Below are 26948 nucleotides of genomic sequence, written 5' to 3'. Positions count from 1 at the left end.
AACAAAGGGGCCTTTCATCCCACTCCCCTGGATACCAAGCCTCTGAGCCAAACCCTACCCAATGCAATCACAGCCTGTGCACAGAGCCCAGCCGATCCACACAGGCCATGTCTACCCAGCCTAGGAACTCGTACAATGCCTCAGATCTGTCACTGCAATATGTCACTGCAGGAGATAGTGACCAACTGCTGCTCACACAAGGCATTGAGGGTGACAGTCTCAGATGTCAAGGATGACTTGCATGCATATGCCATGTCAGCATGCCAAAGGGCTCCACACCAGGCATATGCACCCCTGCACCTTCCCCCAGGAAGTCTGGCACCTGCTGCTCAGTGTCTGATGGCTATCGCCCTCTGCCATTTGTCAGCATCCACTATGCTTCCTGACAGGTGCAGACATCACAGGAATAGGCACTTGGCACCTAGGCATGATGGGGATATCCAGAGCCAGCTTACAGCTGTTGCTCTCAGCACTGACACATCTCTCATGCCCCCTGCTATGGGACACTTCTGGGGTACCATGATGCTTGGAGACAGGGACTGCAATGCAACCATACAGGTTCACAAGGGGTCTAAACATCCCTCCTCTCCTTTGGCTTGGACATAGTCCTGCCCAACTTCCCAAAGCCTATCCTGGCAGTGACATACGCGAACAGGTACACCAAGCTAACACTACCCATTGACAGCTCACTGGCTGCCACTCGCAACTACCTACAGGAATTTAGTGATGTACTGGTCTCCAAAAATAACTACCTGCACCACCCCCCTAGGAAAGATGGTGCATCCTCCCCTATGAGAAACCACCTGAAAGCCAACATGGTGCCCCTCGTTACCCACACACCCAGGCCGATACCGTTCACATTTCAGGATCAAGTGAAGGAAGAACTTGACTCAATGGTGCAGCAAGGTATCATCAAGCCTGTTGGTGAGGCGAGCTCTGTTGCCGCCGCCCGTACTGGTGCCCTTCAACCCCATCCTGCCAGTGATACTGCAGACAGATGCATTGTGCCTCTACAGCATTAGGTACACCCTCCTCCAAGACCACAGTCAGGGGCATATATGTCTTGTCCAGTGTGGCTTGCGGTTCTTGACAGACACCAAACCCAATACGCCACTATCACTGGAGATACTCGCTGTCACCTGGGCCACACCCAAATGCAAACCAGTGTGGATTGCCCTACTTCACGTTGATGATAGACCATTGTCCACTCATCCCCATCATCACACCAGAAGCGTCGTCACTGCATTTACCTACCACACAACCCCATCCATGTACATATTGAACAGCCATGGTTGACATGACACATCCCTGGCAAAGTCCTACCTTTACCTCAAACCACTCTCTCCATTTCTGTTTCTAACACAGGCTCTACTACTCTCATAAAAACTCTCGACTGTTCTTAACCCCTTCCATACGGTGCCGCACACGTAGGCGTCATGGGGAGTGAGTGTATTCGCGAGGCTGCCATATCGGCGTTTTGATTATATTTATTGTAGTCGCCCCTCCATAATGACATTCTTTCTAATTCTTTTGTAATCGCATTTTCTATGGTTATCAAAATTCACGGGTGAAGAGAGAACGATCGATATAAGCGGTGACTATATTTTATGATGCGAGTATTATTACGACACGTCGTACGGCTGGCATTGGCTGCTGCCACCGAGATCTAAGTCCATGACGCCTATGTGTGCGGCACCGTATGGAAGGGGTTAACAGATTTCCTCCTATCTCATATATCTGCAAAACCTCCCACAGTGCCTTCCTTTCTAACCTGCCATAAGCTTTTTCAAAATCCATAAAGGCCCCCAAAAATCCTTATCTTTTCCTAAAGCTTTCTCACATATCTGCCTTACCACAAGAATCTGACCCACATATATCCTACTTTTCCAAAACCCACTGTTCCTCATTTAACTCCCTCTGTTCCTCTCCTAATCCTCTAAATCACAACCCTTCCATAAGCCTTCCCAACTGCACTCAACAAACTGATCCCTCTGAAACTACTACAATCACACTTGTTCCCTTTTCCCTTGTGAAGTAGAACTATACAGGTACTCCTTCAGTCCTCTGGTACTCTATGTAGATATGCCAGAGCAATTCTTATCTTGGGAATGATTTCTCTATTGGGATATTTTCTGGGAGTTTTATAAAGGAGTCTGTTTTGGAGGGCTTGTTTTGTAATCTGAGAGTCTATGCATTTTGTACAGACCGTTTCTCTTTGAGTGACTTGTGGGCCAATCCAGTGGGTGTTGGTGGTTACCAGGATCTGTGGGTCAATGGATTGATTGTATGGGCATATTACATGGCACTGGGGGTAGTTTAATGATACCAAAATATTTTGGTAGCCATACATACATACATATACCAAAGGCTTTTTCCCCCTACATGGGGGGTAACCACAAAGAAAAAGGCATAGAAACCACTCCCACGCATTCCATTTCCTATATATTCCACTCCCCTCCACCCTCCCTCTTATTTTGGCACCTCCTGGATGACAGGTCATCCCTGCATCCTGTCCACTGCCCTGGGTCAGAAGCAGTGTCGCAAGACACAGTGCATCCACAGCAAGGCCACTTCATAAATTCGGCGACCCCTCCTCTCCGTCCCCTCATGCAGAAAAGGAGAAGACGGGGAGAAATCCCTTCGGGCTGCGTCAATTTTCTTCTCACACATACCTCCCCACCCCCTCCCCCTCATGCATGGAAGCCATACCATCAGTAATTCAAGATGGAAGAGTGAAAAAAAAGGAGCAATTGGAGTATTTGTAAATGGAAAAGATAATGATGCAGTCTGAAGGGATGTTCTCTTGTTTGCTCAATATATTTCACAGGTGGATGAGAAGAAAACGAGGTCATCACATAATGAAGTGGTAGGGGCAATCCACCTCTGGTTATCAGGCCCTATTCTGGAAGTGTGTCTTACTGTATTGCATCTGACTTGAGCAGGATGGTGGGGGGAAAGGTATAACCCTTTATTCATGAGGTCCAAAGGTGGGAGGGTTAACGAATGGATCTTTGGATGGGCACATGCTTCAACTCAGCCACTCCCTTTAATCTTTTCAATACAAGTCAAATTCTCTGGTACAGCATCGGATGCCTGATGTAAGATGATTCGATGATGCATTACAATATTAACTTTATAAAATATAAAGTCACAGCTGTATTATTCATTCTCTTTCACTCTGAATATTAATAACCACAGAAAATGAGATGAAGCCAGTTCACAGAATACAGGGGTCACTCGGCTACAACTCCAAATAAATATAATCAAGATGCCGATGCCAACACCAGCATCCTCATATAACTCACGCCTCAGGTCCTGGAGCCGCAGCATCTATGTCGTGGGACCACCCCCCAACTCCAAGAGTTGGGGGCCAAACGGCGGCAACCAGCCCTGGCCACCAGCTCTACGCAGGTGGCACCGATCCCCAAGAGGAGCTATGACTGCCTTGGGGAGTACCACAATCCTTTTTCTCAACATGCACTGTTACGTTTTTTCTGCACAGGGGTGATTCTCCGGCGATTACCCCTCTTCTTCTACTTTTAGCCGGAGATGTAGAGAGCAATCCTGGGCCCACCACAAAATACACATGCCCAACATGCTCTAAACCCATTACCTCAAGCAGAAAGACAAAGGGCTCAGTTCAGTGCAATATGTGCAAAAACTGGGCCCACCTCACTTGTACAACACTTGCCGACACAAACCAATACACAAACACTTGGACATGTTCTACCTGCCCTCCAGTAACCCCACTCCCACCTCCCCAACCACAGCCAGCACCCTTACCCACTCCCAATTTCCCCTCGCCCTTATCCCCAATCAGTACTCCCCTTCCTTTGTCCCCAATCTCTCCTTTCCCCCCCTCTAATCCAGATCCTATACCTTCCCCATTAACACCCCAACCTCAACCCCAAATGGCAATATACAACACATACAGAACACACAACATCAACATATTACAACACAACATTGACGGTATTAACACGAAAAAACATGAACTCGAACACTTTCTTAAACAACACAACACCAACACAACATTGATAAAGAGAGATCTTGGGTCCAGTCCAGAGATTGAGTACCAGCCCCTCAGGGCTGCTCCTCCAAATGGGGTAAGGGAATTGCATGGTTTTGAAAATAAGCAGCAAGGAGATAACTCTATGCCATCCATCTACAAGGACTACCTATCTATACACCAATGCTTCTTCCCCCTTTTATGGGAGGCAGCCAGTCAAGGCACAAACCTATTCCCATCCTGTCCACCACCTATTTGTTTCCCTCTCGTCTTAGTTCTTTGTGGATAAAGGATCATCTCAATCTCCTGTTCACTGCCCAGGTCAGGAGCAATGCAGCAAGACACAGCAGCGTTGCTTCTGACCTGGACAGGACTACCACAAACAGGTATTCATTATTGGTCCCATTCAGATGGTTATAGGCACCAATGGACCTGACATGTCTATGTTGATGTCAACAGATTGATTGAATATATGTTGGTACCTGTGACTCTAGGGCAATGGACGAGATGCAGGGATGAGCAGTCATCCAGGAGGAGCAAAGATACGAGGGAGGGAGGGGGTAGATGGGAGTGGAGTATGTGGGAATGGAATGGATGCGAGTGGATTTTATGCCTTTGTCTTTTTGATTACCTCCTTTGTATGGGGGAAAAGGCCTTTTTATCTGTTATCATTTATATTGTTATAATTTTTTCTTTCTTTTATCTACTTATCATTATTATATATTTTTTTCAACATCCGACCTAGTTATGAACCAAAAGGCATGCTCCTCCTTTGTAATATGTATATGGTATCTGTGACTTTGGAACTAGGAGCACTAACATCTCTTTCTACAAGGTTAAGAAATGCTGGTTCCTAGTTCCACTGATAAAGGCCACACTGATGGCCTTCATACATTGGGGTTGCGCAAATAGATGGCCCATGTTTCGACAACTTGCAGATTCAACCTCAATAAATTCCTTCCCCTAAACCTTAATTCAACATTGAAACTTAAAAAAAAAAAAAAAAAAAAAAAATATATATATATATATATATATATATATATATACCAACAGCTTTTTCCCCCTTACCAGGGAGGTAGCCAAAGTCAAAGGCATAAATCCACTCCCATCCATTTCATCCCCACATACTCCACTCCCTTTCACCACCCCTCCTTCCCTCTATTCTTAGCTCCTCCTGGATGATTAACCCCGCATCTCGCCCACTGAATGAATATAGATAAATTAATAAATATTGAAAATAATAATCTTAGTTGGTTTGCTAAGATGGAGGTGATTCACATTTTTTTGCCTCAAAAATGCCCTAACCCTGTCAAATTCCAAGATTCCAGTGTATAACTGTGAGATGTGACTATAGAAACCAATCACATCCTTATAATTACTTGCTGAAGGATCCTACAGAACTGCAAGGTTTACTGGAGTGCTGAGTTCCTTAAGATCTTTGCAATTCCAAGCGAATCCAGACATAACCCACCAGGATTTCATCTGGAGAAACTCAGGAGTGTGTAGCAGTATTCTTCAATTGATTCAAAGTATTTGATGCCCTTGAGGATCCTGATGATCTGTGGAGTATCTTCAATGGTATTACTCTGAGAGCTGCTCAGGTGCACATTGGAGTCCAAGGTTGAGGAGTAGTGTGGCATTGCTTGAGTAATTCAACAACCTATAGATGAGTTGTGCTGCAAGTTTGGCTAATAACCTGGACCAGTGCTGGATTCTGAAATGGCAGAATAGGGCTCTCTTGAGGCAGGATAAGGGAAAATACATCTGGAGAACTGCTGATAATCATTTAAATACATACAAATGTATATGTATGATAATCATTTAAATATGAATAAACTCAAGACCAGAAGAAACTCTGCTCTAAATATTTGACACATATGAACACTTTCTGAACAGCTGACAGGTAATTAGCATCCAGAATGGTTGGGTATACAGCTTGCTGAGCTAAATATTTTTTATGAGCACCAGATTTCCCCTGGCTGGTACATGGGTGACTATTGCCAAATCACTGATAAGATGAAACTCAATTCTCCCTTAGTGAGGTCTGAGAAGCTTAAGTGTAAGCTGAAAGGTAGAAAAAGAGCTAGCATCTGCAATGTCAGCACTCAGTTGCTAAAAGCGGGAGCTGAAGCTTTGTTCCATGAATTGTATGTGGTGCTCTCTGCTGTATGGCTTCTAGTATCAAGTACAACCAAATAACATAAAGAATAAATAAACAAATGAATGAATCTATGTACCAAGGGCACGCAGACACTCCCATCCACCACCCAGTTTCCCTCTCACCTTAGAAAAATACACCAGAAACATACTATTCAAACATCTACATCTACCACCTGTACCACACAATACATCCACATAAAGACACATTCACATACTCAACTTACAAAACAAGCTCTTCAAAAATGACCGCTATACTCCCTACTTCATTAAGCCCCTCTAGACATTAGCCTAACAGAAAAATCCATCCCAAGAGAAGCAAGAACCACACTAGTATGACAGCATTCAGACAATCATCCAGTATTAAGGGGGATCAGACACACTGATAGGAGAGAGAGAATATATATATATATATATATATATATATATATTGACTTGATATTTTTACAGTGTAATTAAAGTATTATTTTCCATATTCCATGACCATTTGAACGATGTATGTCTGTCTCTTCATCCATCAGTCCGTATGATGTCATTGATGACGTCACAAATGTTTTCCGATCTTAATACTTTACCTAGACTAACCTGCTTTTGCATGTAAAATCTCAAATACCATACAAACAGCGTGTAATTTCATTTTTTCCTAAAATCTTAATAGATCAAGATATACATAGGTCATAAAATGCATGACTTTGTGACGTTGCACCAATAGATTTTTTCCAATAAAATTCCCTCTAGCAATATTATTTATCATTTTATCCTTTTTTCAAAACTTACATGTGATAGCATGGTAAGTTTGAAATTTGATTATTTTTCGAAATTTGACAAATATTTGAAACTGAGAAATCTTTATTTTGAGTAATCGCGCTTCAAAGTTTTCAGTAAGATGTGTGAACTTTTTCGTACAACATACTTTGGTTTCGTATGTTATGACTGGAATTATTTTCTAATATAACATTCTAAAAATTTCTATATATAAATTATACTCATATTCTTTGTTTATAATGATATCTAACATAGAAATAATCCTTTTTCACTTGGTTGTGTGTGTGTTGAATGTTGCAATGGTGAGCCTTTTTTTTCTCTCCTCCTTTTCTGTGCCTTTATCAGCTTTTATGGGTAAAAGCCTCACTGCTGGGGTGCCGTCACAGTGTCAAATCATTGATAAGGGTTATCTTTTAATCAGCAATTGGCACCTTCCCTTATCACCAAACAAGTGAGTGACGCTAGATTGGTGCCACACCTGGGCTGTAGGTTTATGCCTTCTGCTGCTATTTTATCCTCCTCTTCTTTCACTTTCCTTATCCTTTTGTTTTTATTTTCTTGTTTCTTCACATGTGCATTCAGTGATAAACTCTTTCTCTTCTTGTCTTCCCTCTCCCTCACGTACAAACTGTTTGAAGTGTTGCCTAATGCTCTCCCCACCGATGTTATTCCTAAGTTGAATTTCGTCACAGCTCTGTAAACACCATGTGTCAATCTGTTTAGTACGAAAAATTTAGTTTTTGATATTGCACTTACCACACTTAGCAACATATGTTTTAGTCATGCCTTCAATTCCAATTTCTTTTACGGTCATTTTATTCCAGCATTTGCATCTTGCAATGTCATGAACCCATTGCAAAAGGTTCATTTAATCAAAAAGCACATATTTACGATCCTTGTAATTTTCATTACCAGTTTGTGGCCTGATATCAATTTCTTTACCTATATCAAGTTTACGATCTGATCGTGTAGGAGGGGTGGAAGAGGTGGCAAGCAGCGAGTCACTGTTGCCAGCTTCTCTTCGTTCAAAACACTTTTTTCTCCTACATTCAGTCATTTTCTTCAGCTTCTGCTTCTTTGTAAGCTTCATGGTTGAAGCAGCAAAGCGAATCACAAAGAAAAAAACAAACAAATATGATGTACCGTTTAGGTAAAAAGCAAACAGTCACGAGAGTTCTAATGTACATACACTCTATTTCAAGGTCAGATATAACTAATTCGTTGCCCGAGTCTGTACGACAATTAGGAGAAAAAGATGCCAAATGCTACTAGATTTTCACACACAAAACAAAGGGAAATATCGAGAAAAAGACGCGCAGAAAAAAAGCTGTATTTCTCCACATGTAAGGTTCATTCTTACGCATAGCACTTTAATCACATACACCCATTGTCCCTTTAAACCTACTTAGCATGTGTTAGCAAGCACCAATGGCTAAAATTAACTTTCCTACATATTTTTCAATCGTATTGGAATGTAAATTCATGCAAAATTGAATTTAAAAAAAAAAAAAAAAAAAAAAAAAAAATTCCAGAGCATCAGATTCCCCTTAAGATAATACTAACACATAACAGGCCTGATCACAGAGGCAAACTGCTCCAGATGCAACCATCGCACAAGACACCAGACACTTCCTTTTACTTTGCCCCACCTTAGATATCAAACAGACACCAACACAGTATTTTTTTTCTTTGAGTGACTTTGGGGCAGTTTTGAGGTTATAGCCAGTTACCTGGGATATGTGGGTCTCCTGCAAGAGACCTGGGGCAATGGATTGATTGATTGATGCCAATTCTTTTGACTGGAAAAAGGGATTAGTCACTCCTATGACAGGGAACAGGTTATCAGCAACTACAACAATTACCTCAGTGCTACTATTTGGAAAGGTACTTGCCCATATGTTGTTGGTCCAGGTTCACTCCTATCTGCCATATTTCTGACACTCACACATGCCTTACTGATGTATAAACTTTTGACCACCTTTAACAGACTCCATCTATTTCATAACTGCAATACACTCCACAATGCGTCTCATACACCTTCTCCAAGTCCATGAAAGCCCAATAGATATTCTTACCTTTTGCCAAAAAATTCTTGCATATCTACCTTATCATAACACTTGATCTATGTACTCTTTCCCTCTCTAAACCCCACAATTACTCCCTACATTCCCTTCCTCACCATCACAATTATCACAATCATACTAAAAACAATGAACACATACTACACTGCTCCCTAGTTATACCCAGACAACACAATTTCTTTCTTGAGTGACTTATGGGTCCCAGTGGCTGTTTACAATTATCTTAGAACAATGGGTTTCCTGCATGAGAAACCTGGGACAATGGATTGATTTCCTTTTTGAGGACATTGGTAAACTAAAAATTGAATTATTTGACAATTTTGCAAAAAACTTGTGGAAAAATAATTTGAAGTATGAACAACATACTGGTGAAGTAAGTGTCGTACAGCACCATTTACTATTTTTACATACATACACCAAAGGCTCTTTCCCCCTAAAAAGGGAGGTAGCCAAAAAACAAAGGCATAAAATCCACTCCCACCCATTCCATCCCTACATACTCCTCTCCCATTCACCCCCCCCTCCCTCCCTCTCATCTTGGCACCTCCTGGATGACAGGTCATCCCTGGATCTCGGCCACTGCCCTCGGTCAGAAGCAGTGCCACAAGACACAGCATATCCACAGCAATGCCATTTCATTAAATCAGTGACCCCTCACTCCGTCCCATCATGTAGAAAAAGAGAAGACTGGGAGAAATCCCTTCAGGCTGCGTCAAATTATTTTTTCACACAGTCCCTCATCCCCCACCACTCCCTTTCATGCATCGCAACATCATCCATACACAACCATTCTCCATTGACCCCTATCTTCTGTCTTCTCCCATCCTTCCTCAACAGACATTCCCTTTCCCAATGCCCCTTTTACCCCATCCATCCATCCCATCCTTGGTCACCCCTTCATGTTCGCGCTTTCTACCTTTGCCTTCCACACCTGTTTTAATAGTCTTTCTTCACTCATTCTTTCCATGTGTTCAAACAATCCCAAAACTCTTTCATTAACCCTATCTCCCAACTCCCTTTCCACCCCTGTTCTCCTCCTCACCTCTTCATTTCTCACTTTATCCAGCCTAGTAACCACTATCATACTTCTCAGGCACCTCATCTCAAACATTCAAACTCCTCCTCTCTTATGTTCCATGTTTCTGCCCCATACAGTGCTGTCGGCACAATCACTCCTTCATATAATCTCCTCAAGCAGGTGATATCCCTATTTAAAGGGACATAGCATAAGACTAGCTTCCTAGCTGACATTTACATTTTTTCTAACATGAAATCTTAAAAGGACATATTGTACATTCATCAACATATACTGAGAGTGAGATGTGAAGGCAAGAAATGTGAAGTAACAATTCACTGTGTGTTGCTGTTGACGCTTTCTTTTTTCTTTTTAGTGGATCATTATGTAACTAGGGACTGTGGTGAATGTTGGGAAGTGGCTCATGCTTGGTGAACGAAAACCTCCACATGAATCCCTGTTCTATAATGCCCCAGTAAAAGCCAATAAAAATTTTGGGTTAACCTCTTCACTCCGGGGCACATCGCACGTCTGGCAGCATTAGCTGCCCGATGTGCGATGTTGCATCATAATAATCGCATTATAAAAAATAAAGTCAGTGCTCAATCGTTCATTCTCTTTCACCCGTGTATTTTGATAACCATAGAAAATTGATGAAGCCAGTTTAGAGAGAATGGAGATTACGTAGGTACGACTACAATAAATATAATCAAGATGCCGACGTCAGCATCATCGAGTACCCACTTGCTCCTCATGCTGCCTACGTAGGCGTCACCATATGGAAGTGGTTAATTGTGTTTGAGATGAATTGCCTGAAAAGTATGATAGGGGTTACTAGGCTGGATAGTGTGAGAAACAAGGAGGTGAGGAGGAGAGTAGGGGGTGGAAAGGGAGTTGGGAGATAGGGTTGATGAAAGTATTGGGATGGTTTGGACACACAGAAAGAATGAGTGAAGAAAGACCAGTAAAAGAGGTGGAAGGAGTGAATATAAGGGGATGACCAAGGATGAGATGGATGGATGGATTAAAAAGGGCATTGGGAAAGAGGGGAATGTCTGCTGAGGAATGAAGGACGAAAACAGAAGATAGGGGTGAGTGGAGAATGGTTGTATATAGATGATGCTGTGATGTATGGAAGAGAGTGGGTGGGAGATTGGGGTGAGGGAGAATGAATTATATTTTGACACAACCAGAAGGGATTTCCCCTAGTCTTCTCTTTTTCTATATGAGAGGACAGAGAGGGGGGGGGGGTCGCTGATTAAATGAAGCGGCCTTGCTGTGTCTTGCTACATGCTTCTGACCCAGGGCAGTGGGTGAGATGCAGGCATGACCCATCACCCAGGAGGTGCCAAGAAAAGAGGGAGGGAGGGGTGGTGAATGGGAGTGGAGTATATGGGAATGAAATGGGTCGGAGTGGATTTATGTCTTTGACTTTGGCTCCCTCCTCTGCATGGGGGAAAAATCCCTTGGTATATCATTTTTCAACCACAAATAACTTTTAATTCCATGCCATCGCAGTTGAGACTGAAGAATCACTCGATGGAGGCATCCGTTGGAAATTGAAACGTGGACGAGCTGAGGATTCGAACCCAGCTAACCCGTAACAAAATTACAGTGACTTAAACCAATACGCTATCTTGATAGCATATTGGTTTAAGTCACTGTAACTTTGTTACAGGTTAGCTGGGTTCGAATCCTCGGCTCGTCCACATTTCAATTTCCAACGGATGCCTCCATCGAGTGATTCTTCAGTCTCGACTGTGATGGCATGGAATTAAAAGTGATTTGTGGTTGAAAAAAAGATATTAATTGATCACTGGAAACCATTCAGTGTATATGTATCCCTTGGTATATGTATATATATACATTTGTGTTTTTATGTAGGATATCTGAAAATCAATTCAATCATAGTTCCAACTTAATGTAAATTGCAAGGTGTACCCCTTTCTTTCTCCCAGCTGTCTGCATGACTTGAGTAGTTGACAACAAGATCCAGACCCTCCTCTACACCCCTACCACATCCTTCATGTGTTCACACAAAAATAGTGCCTAGTGTGGTTGGGACACTCACCCAGAATTGAGAAGATAGGCCCACATCTTAATCTTTTTACAAAAACTGTGCATCCAGGAGATAGATAGAAACAGAGTAGTTTTCCATGCACTGGAAGTATACATGCCACTATGAGCACACCAACTAAATTAAATAGACTCAGGTACGTAAATACATATGGGGGCTAAGAATATTAAGTCATGACCTGAATAAGAAATTGAATACCAGTCAGAGTAATGAGCACTGAGCATTGCATGGGAGGAAGGCATTACATCTAACAAGTCAGTGGTTATTTCATCTCTTCTTTTTTTTTTCCTCTTTCTTCCTCTGAGTATATACTGAACATATATGTGGAACACTATATGTGGTTATAATGATTACATCTTGTGCATTACGTCTGACAGGTTGGAAAACCAAACCCAGATGTCCAGCAGCCCCCACACAATTAATACATGACATATGGGATTAGAGATAGGAATGAACATAGAGGGCCAACAATGCTCACTGCCTGCTGGACCAAAACTTAGAAATAGGGAAGGGGATAGAGGTCTAGAGTTACACATATGTTCTAGTATAATTGTGATACAACATGTGGATTATGTGTATGTAATTTTGTTTTCTTTGTACTATGACCAGCAGACACTGGCATGGGTAACCTACTTGCCTTATCTAAAGAGACTAGTGATTAATCTTTTTGAACCAAATTTATGGGTTCATGCTACCAGTTTCATAGTGTATTAAATCAATTGGACTCAAGTCCAAGATTCTTGTGTCCTTTTGAAGTTATTTACAGCTGTAAGAGTTTGCACATATGAGAGAATAACTTAGAAATTCCAAATAAAGAGTTCAAGTTCAAATAATCAGTATCATAAAATCCAGTCATGTACAATGGTATCCTGCTTATCAAAAATAAATGAACATGATAATTTATTAACATTTTATTTCAAGAGATTTTTCTTTTAGTGCAAATCTATTGTGTATACCTCTACACAGGGAGGTTTCTTTGTAACAAAGAAACCTCCATGTGTAGATGTGTAGTCACAACCTCTATCATGCAGCATTACTTTGGATTATCATTGAAATTACAGTAATTAAGACTAACAATAGGTTTAAAATTAAACTGGTAATCCAAAGACACCCACAAGCCTACGGTGCTTTCGTACAACTCCCCCCCCCCCCAATATATATCTATATATCTGAATAGAATTATCAGTGACAGTGATGTTAATCAAATACTTCTGACTGTCGTCCCCAGATTTGAACCGGGCTCGTGAAAGCTCGCTGCCATCCCTTGCTGAATGAGCTATCAAGCCTATAAAATTCTCCAACTGGAAGTTAATCTATTCCCGAGGAACTAAGTCGACTGCCAACTGCCATCCATACTTATTTTTACAGAGAACCAGGCCAACTTGTAGCTTGTGGTTAAGCTGGTACATTTCCTTGAAGGACTTATCGTCGCTGTCATACCTGAATAGAATCACCAGTGACAGTGATGTCGATCAAATAATTCTGACTGTCATCCCCAGATTCGAACCAGGCTCGTGAAATCTCGCTGCCATCGCCTTACCGACTGAGCTATCGAGCCTATAAAATTCTCCAACCTGGAAGTTAATCTACTCCCGAGGAACTAAGTCAACTACTAACTACCATACGTACTTATTTTTACAAAGAACCAGGCCAACTTGTAGCTTGTGGTTAAGCTGGTACGTTTCCTTGAAGGACTTATCGTCACTGTCATACCTGAATGGAATCACCAGTGACAGTGATGTCCATCAAATAATTTCGACTGTCATCCCCGGATTCCAACCGGGCTCGTGAAATCTCACTGCCATCACCTTACCTTCCTTTAACCACTTCACTACGGGCCAAAATCTTGTGGGCAGCATCAGCTGCCAGACGTACAATGTTTTGTCATAATACTCGCATCATAAAAAATAGTCACCGCTTATATCAATTGATCTCTCTTTCACCCGTGAATTTTGATAACCATAGAAAATGTGATGAAGACAGTTTAGAGAGTATGTCATTATGCTGGGGCAACTACAATAAATATAATCAAGATGCCGATATGGCAGCCTCGCGTATCCACTTGCTCCTCATGCCGCCTACATAGGCGGCACCGTATGGAAGGGGTTAAAGGGTTTTTCGAGTTTGGGGAACAAGAAAAAATTGCAAGGAGCAAGGTCAGGTGAGTAGGGTGGGTGGGGAAGAACAGTGATTGAATGTTTGGACAAATACTCAGAAGTTCTGAGGGCTGAATGGGCTGGAACATTGTCATGATGGAAAAACCAGTCACTAGTCCTCCACATTTCTGGCCTTTTGTGATGGAGATGGATGATGTCCCTCAGACGTCTCAGAACTTCAGTGTAGTAACTCTGATTCACTGTAGAGCCTTCAGGGAGGTACTCGTGGTGAATACCACCTTTAGCATTGAAGAAAACTGTCAGCATCACCTTGACTTTGGATCGAACTTGGCGGGCTTTTTTGGGTCTGGGGTTTCACTCATCCACTGGGATGATTGGACCTTCATTTCAATGTCAAAACCATAAACCCACTATTCATCACCTGTTTTGATCCTGGACAAGAAGTTTTCATCTTCTTCTGAATGATCAAGCAGTTCCTGACAAACCTGGACGAGATGGGCTTTTTGTTTCTCCGTCATCAGGCATGGCACAAATTTCGCAGCACTGATAATGTATTTACATACATACACCAAGGACTTTTCCCCCCTTACAAGGGAGGTAGCCAAAGTACATACATATATACATATACCAAAGGCTTTTTCCCCCTACATGTGGGGTAGTCAAAGGCATAAATCCACTCCCACCCATTTCATCCCCACATACTCCACTCCCATTCACCACCCCTCCCTCCCTCATTTCTTGGCACCTCCTGGGTGACGGGTCATCCCTGCATCTCACCCACTGCCCTGGGTCAGAAGCAATGTAGCAAGACACAGCAAGGCCGCTTCATTTAATCAGGGACATCCCCCCCCCCTCTGTCCCCTCATACAGAAAAAGAGAAGACTAGGGGAAATCCCTTCAGGCTGTGTCAAAATATAATTCACACATACTCCCTCACCCCAATCTCCCACCCATTCTCTTCCATACATCACAATATCATCTATACACAACCATTCTCCACTCACCCCTATCTTCTGTTTTCTCCCTTCATTCCTCAGCAGACATTCCCCTCTTTCCCAATGCATTTTTTAAATCCAGTCACCCCCTTATGTTCATTCCTTCCACCTCTTTTACTAGTCTTTCTTCATTCTTTCTGTGTGTCCAAACCATCCCAAGCTATAGAAAAAGGTAAGGATGTTTTTTGGGCTTTTATGGATCTGGAAAAGGCTTATGACAGGGTAGACAGGAAAGCACTGTGGGAGGTACTGCAGATATATGGGAAAGGAGGAAAACTTTTAGGAGCTGTCAAGAGTTTTTACAAGTAAGTACAGCGTGTGTCTGGATTAGAAATGGGGAGAGTGAGTGGTTTGACGTAAAGGTAGGACTTCAGATGTGTTATGTCACCCTGGCTGTTCAATTTGTATATGGATGGGGTGGTGTGAGAGGTAAATGCAAGGGTGGTAGGTCAGGGATTGGAAATGGTTAAAGAAAATGGAGAAAAAAGGGAGATAATCCAGATGCTGTTTGCAGACGACACTGCACTTGTGGCAGGGTCAGAGGAGGCATTAAGGAAGTTAGTGACAGAGTTTGGGAAAGTGTGTGAAATAAGGAAGTTGAAGATAAATGTAGGTAAAAGTAAGGTGATGAGATGTACAAGGGGTGAAAGTGGCAGCAGACTGGAGGAAGTGGATAGTTTTAGATACTTGGGTGTGATGTGGCAGGAAAGGGAGTGGAAGTAGAATGTAGATTGAGAGACGTGTGTAAATGCCTTGGTGGATTAAAAAGTGTAATGAGAAATAGACATTTGGGAATGGATGCTAAGAGGAAATTGTATGAAGGAGTGATTGTGCTGACAGCACTGTACGGGGCAGAAACATGGAACATAAGAGAGGAAGAGAGAAGGAGTTTGAATGTGTTTGAGATGAGGTGTCTGAGAAGTATGATAGGGGTTACTAGGCTGGATGGAGTGAGAAATGAGGAGGAGAACGGGGGTGGAAAGGAAGTTGGGAGATAGGGTTGATGAAAGAGTATTGGGATGGTTTGGACACATGGAAAGAATGAGTGAAGAAAGACTAGTAAAAGTGGTGTAGAAGGCAGATGTGGAAGGAATGAACATGAGGGGGCAACCTAGGATGAGATGGATGGATGGAGTAAAGGGGGCTTTGGGGAAGAGGGGAATGTTTGTTGAGGAAGGACGGGAGAGGACAGAAGACAGGTGAGTGGACAATAGCTGTATATGGATGAATGCATGAGGTGGAATGGGTGGGGGATGAGGGAGTATGTGTGAGAAAAATTTGATGCAGCCCGAAGGGATTTCACTCCATCTTCTCCTTTTCTGCACAAGGGGACAGAGAGGGGGGTAAGGTAAGGTTACTTTCAACAATGGTGGAAGGTAACGAATTCCACACATTAACAATCCAGTTACTTTCATTTGAAGAAAATCTTTTACCAATTACTTTAAAATTGTGATGTTGTCTTGTATATGATTGGTCTAATGAGAAGTAATCTTCAACATTGTTGTCAAAGCCTTTGAACATCTTAAAAACCTCAATTATATCTTCTCGCATTCTCCTTTTTAATAGTGAGAATAAATTTAGACTTTTAAGTCTCTTCATACGGCAGATTTCTCAGCCTTGGTATCATCTTAATCACTCCATTGCACTCTTTCTAGTCTGCTATTATCTTTCTGGTAGTATGGGGACCAAAATTGTACACAGTATTCAAGATGGATAAAGAAGTGCCCTTGTTATAGATTTAAAAAGCAAAATAAAGAGACGAGGAAAACTGTTTTTATTGTTTTGTCTGATGAACCAGACAATTATAATTTGGGGCACAAAAAAATATTTTTTTTTACTGATCTAGTGGTTGGCCCCTTAGTCTCCTCCCATTCCCACTCCCACCACTCCATGGAATGAAGATGTGCAAATGCCATGTGCCCCCCCCCCAAAAAAAAAAAAAAAATAATAATAATAATAATAATAATAATAGTAATAAGCAACAGAGAAGAAGTTCACAAACCCAACAAAAACCCCAACTTCACAGATGAAGTCAGTGTCACCATCATCAGTTCACTTGCAAGAAAAATTTAATTGCCCAATATTTAGGGGGTAACTTTTTATATAAGTTTGAAAATAGTTCTTTCTATACATATATGCCCAGCAGATTAAAAAAAAAAAAAAAAAAAAAAAAAAACATGGTAATCTTATAGTAGTTATTTTTCCTTTTACATATATACATACATATACCAAAGGCTTTTCCCCTCCTTCTAAGGGAGGTAGCCAAAAAACAAAGGCATAAAAACCACTCCCACCCACTCAATCCCTATCACACTCCACTCCCCTCCACCTTCTTCCCTCCCTCTTATCTAGGCACCTCCTGGATGACGGGTCATCCCTGTATCTTGTCCACTGACCTGGGTCAGAAGCAGTGTTGCAGGACACAGCACATCTGCAGCAAGGCCACTTCATTAAATCAGCGACCCCTCCTTATATCTAGGGGTTGTTGTTGGAGTATTATGTCTGGTCTTTCTTGAAGTGTTTGTTTAACTATCTGGGTGTGAATGTGTTTCTATGTGGATGTTTTGGTAGATGTTTGAAGAGTATCCTGTTTTTGACTACCTCCCATCCACACACTGTACCATGTATACTTATGTTTGTCTTTCTTACCCTGCATTTGTTGCCCTCAACATTGAGAAACAATGTAAAAATAATATTAACTTTTGAAGTAAATCTGACAATTTTTTGAGGTAGGCTCTACAGTAAAGAAATAATAATATTTTTGTTGACCTTGACCCAATCATTCCCAAAATTTAATTATCATGTGGGCCCATTTTCCACTTTTCCTGAAAGTAATGTCAACTGATCCAGCAATAATGTTGCAAAGAAACAAAAACCTCACAAAAAACAATACCTTATCCATAAACTCTGTCTGAACAATGTAAAAATTAATCTACATATATATGCCAGAGGCTATTCCCCCCTTATAAGGGAGGTATCAAAGTCAAAAGTTAAAATTGAAGTTAAAAATTAAAAGTAAAAATTAATCAGCTTGATAAAAACAATGTTATATTTGATATTGTGATAATTGTCATGCATATTTTTCAGAACAATTAAAATAAGAATGATTTTATAATTACCTTATGAAAAGATGTTTAACAAACTGTGTTGCCTTTCAATACAGCAGGAAATCATTACACAGACATCCAAATGCAGCTGTCCTTAGGGAACCTGAAATGAATATATAAATGAGTGATTTGTATTTATACTTACTTCAATGTTTACATAAACTTGTACCCACAGAGGGTATTGACTGCAATTATTCTCTTCATTTTACTATCAGCATGTGATAGAGAAACAGTCCCACACTAATATAACATAGACATTTGCCCAGAGATTTATAAAAGGACCTAAGGGCCACTGACAGTTGCCTTACGGCAGTGGGTTTCCAGTTGGTTACTTATCATGTGGGCCCTTTTCCAATTTTCCTGAAAGTAAAGTCAACTGATCCTCTTCCTCAGTATCACCATAGCACCAAAGAAGGCCAGGGTTTGGGGTTAATGTGAACACCATGAACATATTCTTCTGCATGTAAGAAGCATACTGGAAGGGATAGGGGATCAATCAATCAATTGCCACATCTTTCTCTTGCAAGAGAACCATGAATCTCCAATAACTGGCAATAACCACCAGATTGGACCATAAATCACTTGAAAGAAATATTTTGTTGTTGCGTGGGAATGGCTAGTGTGACAATGTACAATGAGGTGTTCAGTGTCAGTGGGAAGTAAACCAATTGTTTTTCAGATGACACACTGTGATCAAGTCAAAGAATACGATGAAGCAGTTAGAGATGGAGTTTGAGAGGGAACATAAGAGGAGAAAGCTGAAAATAAATGTGGGCAAAAGTAAGTCAATGACATGTACTGGTACAAGGAATGATTGGTGAACTGGAGGAAGTAGAGAGCTTGAAGTATTTATGGTCACATGTGGCAGTGTCTGTCCAGCCAGACATGCACACACAAAAATGCATCACCCAAAAATATACAACAGTCCTTCACCTGCACTTTTCAACACCTACTCTTGATGAGAACAACATATAAATTGTATCCTACATAAATGCCCAGTCAGGGTGACTGCTCATAATGAATACTAGCCACTCCATGGGGGTAAGAATAACTAAAATAAAATTGTTTCCCCATAAATTTGACGTGCCCCCACCCCCAGGATTTATTTTTGTGTGGAATACAAAAATGATAATTGCTGCTGCTTTGAGTTTCACAGACTGGAAATCCACAGCCCACAGCAGCTAGCAATGGTCCTCTGGCTTTCACACATATCCCTCAGGGAAGAAACTCTGGACAGTTGTCTTTTGTATTAGTGTGGGACTGTTTCTGTTATCAGCTGATAGTGGTATGTGGGGAGCAGTAAATGTCAGCAGATACTGTGCTACAGTATGGTTCAGAAGTGAAGTGATTCATTAAAAGATTGGCTTTATCCATCAGGCTGGTGGTCAGTAACCCATTTTTTGAAAGAAGACCAGGGAGAGACAGTCGTAAACCAAAGACAAATGGTTATACAGTAGCTCACCATATACGTAGGTTAGCCACTGAGGACGGCTTTTCTTTTAACAGATATGATGTTCCTTTTCTGCATTCCTAAAGACTGTTACACAGGAAGATCAAACACTTACAACTATGTGCTAATCCCAAGCTCATCACATCCTCGGATGCAACCACCAATGATAGACTGTTTGCTTGGAATTTACTGTGGCATGAATCTGTGTTGAACCAAGCATCATTGGAATAGAAACTGTGTTTTTACACATGAATACACAGAGAGATGATGCTCATTAGCTCATCACTCAGTGTGGACAAAAGATCCAAAATACTCAAGATTGGTCTTAGATGGGAGCTTCAGTTTACATGTCCCTTCAATAAAATTTCTTCAGCAACCATGTAAGTTGGATATTTTGTCTCAAATCCAGTTGGATTATAATGGCAGAGTGATAAGATGTGCCCAGTAGTGCCCTGGTGGTCACCTTTACTATATCTGGTATGTAAATAAAGATGGACCAATGACAGGTACCTGTGTGGTGGTCATACAAAGACAGCAAAGCTGCCCATTTTCAAAACCTGACAACCCCCTCATTTCCATCTGGAGGTGCAGCTGGCACTTGGTCTCTGGAACAGGCCCATGATATCTATCATTGATTATAAGTAAAAACAAGAATTTGGTGATTACTGGCTTCATGGGTTGGATATCAAACTAAATGAGAACATCTAAAGACATTGGTGTGCTGCCTTGGGCATTGAAATTGTCAACAAATACTAAGGCTACCCTTCAGTCATCATCTTGGATCATCAACATTGCCTTGATCAAGCATCCTACCACTGACACCTTGCAATACAAAAACACAAGATCAGAGAGAATCTGGTCTGAAAAATGTGAACGACCTCAAACCAAATGTATTTAATACTCCAGACTTCAGACCAAGAACTTTGTCGAGAGAATACTGAAAAAGGCCATTGCTGATTACCCGAAGGATGTTGGTATTCTGCAAGAGACCCGAGGCAACAGACTGACTGATATTTCACCTCTTGTTTTTTGCTTTGATGAGACTTATTTTCCAAGGAAATTATTTTCAGTAAAAATTGTTAAGAAATAAATAATAACAGTTACTAAATTTCTGAATTAATAAAATACATGTCACCTGCCATTTCTTTTCAAGTGATAATAATTTTTATCTCTTTGTATTTGGCCTTAACAGGCATATATATCTTGGGAAATTAGTCTTAACATATAATCTGTTCATTTTTTGAAATATAAAATCAAACTGCCAAGTGCTTGCCAAATCTTCAAGTGCGCCACCAAACATCATCACAGACCACTTTTCTCTGATTTGGCTTGTGTGAACATGTACTTGCTCCCCTTCCTCTCCAGTTCACAATAACTTGCACACTTGACTTGCCTCTCAACTTGCTGTGTAAAGGAGGCTTTATGGTGACAGTGGGGACAAAGGTGAGGATGCCAATGTCACTTTTATACAATAACATATGTTCAAGGTCAGGTTGGATTACGTTAGGTAAATTAGGTAAAAAAAAAATTCACAAAAGTAGTTTCTCTTAATTTTTTAGGGTTTCTAATGAAAATTTTTGTGCTGGTTCCAAATATGTACTTGTTTTTCTTCTACCATCGACCATTTTAGTGATATAGAAAAGTATACATATGTGAAGAATTGTATGTGATATCCCATACACGTGTACAATTGCCACTTACAATTTTCCTTTTTTCAGGTTTATACTATAAATATTGACGTTCTTGACCATGGCTACGAGAGGATGCAGGCATTCACCAGATTCATTCTGTTCTGTGTGTGGTTTCTATGTTGGACCTAAACATGTATCACATAAAATTGTAAAAGGTGAAGTACTAGATTGCTGATAGACTGTACTTTGGAATAAGTACAGGTGACCAAGAAAAACCATAGGCCCCTCATATGATATGTGGAAGTTGTTGATCAAATTTAGATGCATGGCTGGGAGGTGCAAGAAAAGCAACTCCATTTGCTGTGCTGAGAGTTTGGCAAGAGCCAAAAAATCATCATCATGATTGCTACTTTTGCATGATTGACATATCAAAGTATAGAAAAGCTAAGGGAAGAAAATCCCTTCCATATCCCAGCATTTTATCCTCTATTGCACCTGTGCCACATGATGATACCTTACTGGTTCCACGGCCACCAGAAAATGTAAGTAAATTTGATCAAATTGTGAACTCTATTCTTTGTAACAGAATCAATATTGAAATCTTCCAAACATCTGGCTATATTTTCTTGTAATGTGATTACACATACATATATGAAAGGCTTTTCTCCCTTACAAGGGAGGTAGCCAAAAAACATACACATACAATTCATATTTATGTTCCAGTTGATAAATGCATTTTTTCCAGGTAGAGGATATGATGGAGGTCTCATCAGGAGAGTGGGAAGGTTGTGACAATGAAGAAATGGATGAAAATTTTGAGCCAAGACTGAGTACCCGCCCACACTTTCCAAATCAACGTGAACTGGATGAGCTCATCTGGGACTCAGGCCTCACTATGTCAGGAGCTGAGCTTTTAGCACCCAGACTGAGTGAATGGAATCTGTTGGTGGAGGACTGTAAATCAACAGTATACAGGGAGTGCCATGAGGAATTTGAAGTATACTTTGATATAAGTGAGGATCTCTGCTTCTGCAAAGATTGGTTTATTTATAGCTATTGGAATGAATGTTCATGGATAGTTCTACAAAAAGCCTCAAAGATGTTTTACTACATAATGGGAATAAATATCCATCCCTGTCTATAGAATACTCGGTACAGATGAAGGAAGAATATGACAATGTAAAAAGGTTTCTCAAGAAGGTAAACTATGATGAGTTTAACTGGGATGTTTGTGGTGATTTTAAAATGATGTTCTTTCTTGGATTACAGGGTGGTTACACCAAGTATTCATGTTTTCTATGCCTATGGGACAGTCAGGCTGATAATGAACACTACCAGAAAGTGGAGTGGCCCTCCTCAAGATGACTTACAGCCAGGAAAATTAGACAGCTTCTTGTAGAGCCTGCCAAGGTGTTGCTAACCCCACTTCATATAAAGCTTGGTTTGGGCAAACGGTTTGTGAAAGCATTAGATCATGGTGGAAAAGCAATTCAAAACTGGTCCACAGGTAAAGAAAATGTTGAAGGCAATGCAACTTGAGACTACAATGAGTGATATTGAAAGAAAGGCATGGTGTGCATTTTGAGGTATAATGAATGTATTCCATGGTAATAATAAAGACCCAAACTACAAGCAGTTAATAGCAAAACTTTTGGAAAATTATAAGAACTTAGGATGTAGAATGTCATTAAAGGTGCACTTTTTGCATTCACATTTGGATTTTTCTCATGAAAACTTGGGAGGAGTGAGCGAAGAGCATGGCGAGAGGTTCCATCATGACATTGCTGCAATGGAGAAAAGATACCAAGGAAGATGGGACGCTATGATGAGAGACTATATATGGTCACTGGTGCATAAAGATCAAGGAGCTCACAGTAGGAAATCACATTCATCAATGCATTTCTAGCAGATGCTTATAACTTATAAATGTGCTTATATTTTCTCATAGTTTTAAAAAGGAAATACAAGGACAAAATATTAACTACTATTTATAGACAATGTGAATACAGACGCTCCTCAACTTACGTTTTAGTTACGTTCCGAACGTAAGTTGAAAATTAACGTAAGTTGTTACTGTACTATACATCCGTAAATTCTATTACCGTATCTTACAAAACACCCCTAAATCATTAATTATACACATAACATTGTAAAATAATAACATTAATTTCAAATAAATTAAATTCAAGCAACATAAATTGAGATGGTGGAGGAGGAGGAGGAGGAGGATGAGGCAAGGCACTTTCAGTCTGTCGTTTGTGCAATGTAAACAGTCATGCGTAAGTATCGTTTTAACTACGGAGAGCGAGCTAAACTAAAAAATTCACTAAAAATTTTTTTTTTACTATTTTTTTTTTAGTTCAAACGTAAAATCGAAAAAACGTAAAACGAATGAACGTAAGTAGAGGAGCGTCTGTATACTACATATAGTGTAGTACTACAATCATTGTTTAGTATAGGTTTTGTATATAAAACCTCAATCATCTTTTGAAACATCAATGCTATACAATTTTCAATGGTATTTCTAAAATCAGGAGAGAAAACAACCTTAGAAATACTAAAGAAACAAAACTAGTGTTACCCAGTGTTACCCTTAAAACCGCAATTGTCAACAAAAATGGCATGCACTCTTGCTTCTGATAGATTAAATTTTATTAATTTAGAAATTAAACATTACCAATATTTGTTTCCAATGATTTGTTAACGTGAGGCAGTTGTCCTCCACCATCCCACAGCCCTCAGGTTGCATGATGTCCCAAGAGAACACACCTGTGCAATAGCCAGGAGTGTCAGAACAGAGAGCAGTTCTTAGAGTAACACATGTGCAATACCCAGCTTTACACATTCCATTCTGGCTAGATTAGCAGCCTGAAAACTTGTTGCATCTGGCTTCCCAAGTATTGACCCTTTTCCCTAGTGTCCCATTAGAGTGTGAGTCATGACCTGACCCAAGTATAAGCTGCACAGAGTTGTTGAAGATGCAGATCACCCCAGAACATCTCGTTGTGAGCCTAGCTCGTCGTTTCCATTGCCATCACCTCCCTCACTGTCCCTCCACCCCTGTCTCGCTGCCCAAGCAAGCCATTACCCTTATCTTGGTGCCCAACTCTAATAAAATAACTATTCTCTCCATCGGTATTTGCCCTCCAGCCAGGCTCCCCTCTACACCCTGATATGCCTAACATTTGGGGTCCCAACCCCCACCTCTGCTAACTGGCCACCAGGTCAACTGCCCACTTGCCTGCCAACTTGACTGCCACCACTTGCTTGCCAGCTTGACTGCCGCCACTTGCTTGCCAGATTAACTGTCATCACTTACCTGCCAGATCAACTGCCACCACTTGCCTGCCAGATCAACTGCCACCACTTGCCTACCAGCTCGACTGCCACCACTTGTCTGCCAGCTTGACTGCTGCCACTTGCCTGCTAGCTCAACTACAGCTGCAGACTGTATGCCTTCACTCTTGACACACAAGTATCATTTTGTGGCCTACCACCACCATCACTTGATCATTTAGCAAACTACAGCTATGGGTGTCCCCATTTAGACCCACTCACACGCTCAACAGATATCACACGGTTCCACACCTCAACTCCAGTAAAGCTAATGACTAGCAACCTCGACTGTCTAGTCCATGATGCACTGGGTGGCCTAATGCCCCCACCCACTAACCACAACCATTCTTAACCACTTCCGTACAATGACGCCTTCATAAGCATTATGGGGCACAAGTGGGTACACAAGGATGCTGGCGTCAGCATCTTGATTATATCATTTTTTGTAGCTGTATATGAGTTACCCCTGGATTCTGTGAACTGATTTGATCACATTTTGTGTTTATAATTACTGAGAGTAAAAGAGAATGTGTAATACAGCAGTGGCTTTATATTTTATCATGCGAGTTGTGTGATGCATTGTACATATGGCAGTTGATGCTGCACACGAGAATTTGATTCGTACTGAAATGGTTAAGTGCCTTTTCAGGAGATGTTGCAGCCATATCACTGAAGCCGTATGTGATCCCAAGATGCATTCCAAGTTCAAGTTCCTTCAATAGTTTCCCAAGATGACTAACCACCCTCTCCCCCACTGGTGTCATCCAATATGTACAGGACAACTCCTGTCCCACAGGAGTAGCCAAGCACCTTGAGGCTTGTTACCCTGTGACAGATGGACTACATCCTGCTCCTATACCTGCAGCCTGATGGCCAGCACTGCCCCCGCCTTCAAGTTCTGGCTCTGTCAGCACATCCAGTGCAATGACAACTACCTGGTTAATTTCTTGTCGAGGCTCCACACAACTTCCCCTCTAGCCTAGACTTCCGTGTGGCAGCTGTCCTCCACAACCCTTGGTCACATGATGTCCCAAGGGAACAGATCTGCACCTAGGCCAACTGTGTCAGGACAGACAATGGTTCTTTGAGGAATGCATGTGCAGTACCCAGCTCCATACATTCCATTCTAGCTATATCAGCAGACTAAGGACGAATTATGTTTGGGTTCCCAGGCATTCATACTTTTCCCTAGCATCCCATTAGAGCATGGGTCATGACCTAACCTGGTATAAGCTGGACAGAATTGCTGAAGACACAGATTGCCTCAGAGCATAGCTCACTACTTATGTCACTGTCTCCTCCTCCTCCATCCCCCTCCTGGCAGACCGCCTTGGGACAACACCTGATGAGCATCTTCATCACCTCTCCCTACCAGAGCAAACCATTATTATTTTCTTGCCACCTTTCTTCTAAATAACTGTTCTCCCCATCAATGTTTGTTTTCCAGCCTACCCTGACAGATTACTGTCTGAAACCCTATATTCACCATTATCAAAATATGGATAAAAGACAACACCTTGATATGCACCTATTATTTTCTAAAGTCTACTGCCCAATACTCAAGCTATCTTAATGGCCTTGAAGGTAAATACTTAAAGCATGACATTTTTTCTTTAAACAAATCATGGATAGAACTCTTCTCTCCAACCAAGAATATACATATATCTCCAGTCTATACAATTTTCTTATTGATTACTACCCTTTAATGTTAAATTTAGTAAATCTCAAGAAGTGCACACCCAAGTGGTATATCAACAGAAAATTAAACTCTAATTTTGTAAATCATAATACACCATTGTAATATACGTTTTACTGGCATACATACATACATATACCAAGGCTTTTTCCCCCTTCCAAGGGAGGTAGCCAAAAAGGGAAAGGCATAAAAACACTCCCACCCATTTCATCCCTAAATACACTCCACACCCCTCCCACCCTTCCTCTCATCTGAGCACCTCCTGGATGACGAGTCATCCCTGCACCCTGCCCACCGCCCTGGGTCAGAAGCAGTGTCGCAAGACACAGTACATCCACAGCAAGGCCGCTTCATTTAATCGGCGACCCCCCCTTTCCGTCCCCCTTTGCATATAAGGCGAGGACGGGGAGAAATCCCTTCGGGCTGCGTCAAAAAACTGGCAAAAAAAAAAATTAAATAAATAAATAAATAAATAAATAAATAAAAAATAAATAAAATAAAATAAAATAAAA

At 41.2% G+C, this 26948-nt stretch overlaps 2 protein-coding genes across 7 annotated transcripts in view; one reads left to right on the top strand and one right to left on the bottom strand.

The window, feature by feature from the left end:
• LOC143020474 (uncharacterized) overlaps positions 1 to 26948 on the bottom strand; it is a 67052-nt gene that overhangs the window by 36226 nt on the left and 3878 nt on the right. For 5 of the 6 annotated variants that reach the window (XM_076176925.1, XM_076176900.1, XM_076176907.1 and 2 more), the window contains exons 2-3: positions 18336 to 18426; positions 5481 to 5723 (exon numbers count right to left, since the gene is read on the bottom strand). The gene's annotated coding sequence lies outside the window, so the exon portion shown is untranslated. Of the gene's footprint in view, positions 1 to 5480; positions 5724 to 17612; positions 17671 to 18335; positions 18427 to 26948 lie in introns of those variants that run through there. The other variant, XM_076176931.1, reaches the window with a different exon arrangement.
• Positions 21022 to 23030, top strand: LOC143019487 (uncharacterized). Its single transcript, XM_076175128.1, has 2 exons — positions 21022 to 21946; positions 22150 to 23030. Exons 1-2 carry the CDS (start codon positions 21821 to 21823, stop codon positions 22546 to 22548), a joined length of 525 nt encoding a protein of 174 aa, XP_076031243.1. The 5' UTR covers positions 21022 to 21820; the 3' UTR covers positions 22549 to 23030.

The sequence above is a fragment of the Oratosquilla oratoria genome, chromosome 3, assembly GCF_046742065.1.
Source record: "Oratosquilla oratoria isolate Oo_2021 chromosome 3, ASM4674206v1, whole genome shotgun sequence".
NCBI lineage: Eukaryota > Metazoa > Arthropoda > Malacostraca > Stomatopoda > Squillidae > Oratosquilla > Oratosquilla oratoria.
This window is presented reverse-complemented; position numbering and strand designations above follow the sequence as displayed.

Coding starts and splice junctions, on each gene's coding strand:
- LOC143019487 (XM_076175128.1), top strand. CDS start 21,821: ATGATTGACATATCAAAGTATAGAAAAGCTAAGGGAAGAAAATCCCTT. Junction 21,947..22,149: donor TTCCACGGCCACCAGAAAAT/GTAAGTAAATTT, acceptor CATTTTTTCCAG/GTAGAGGATATGATGGAGGT.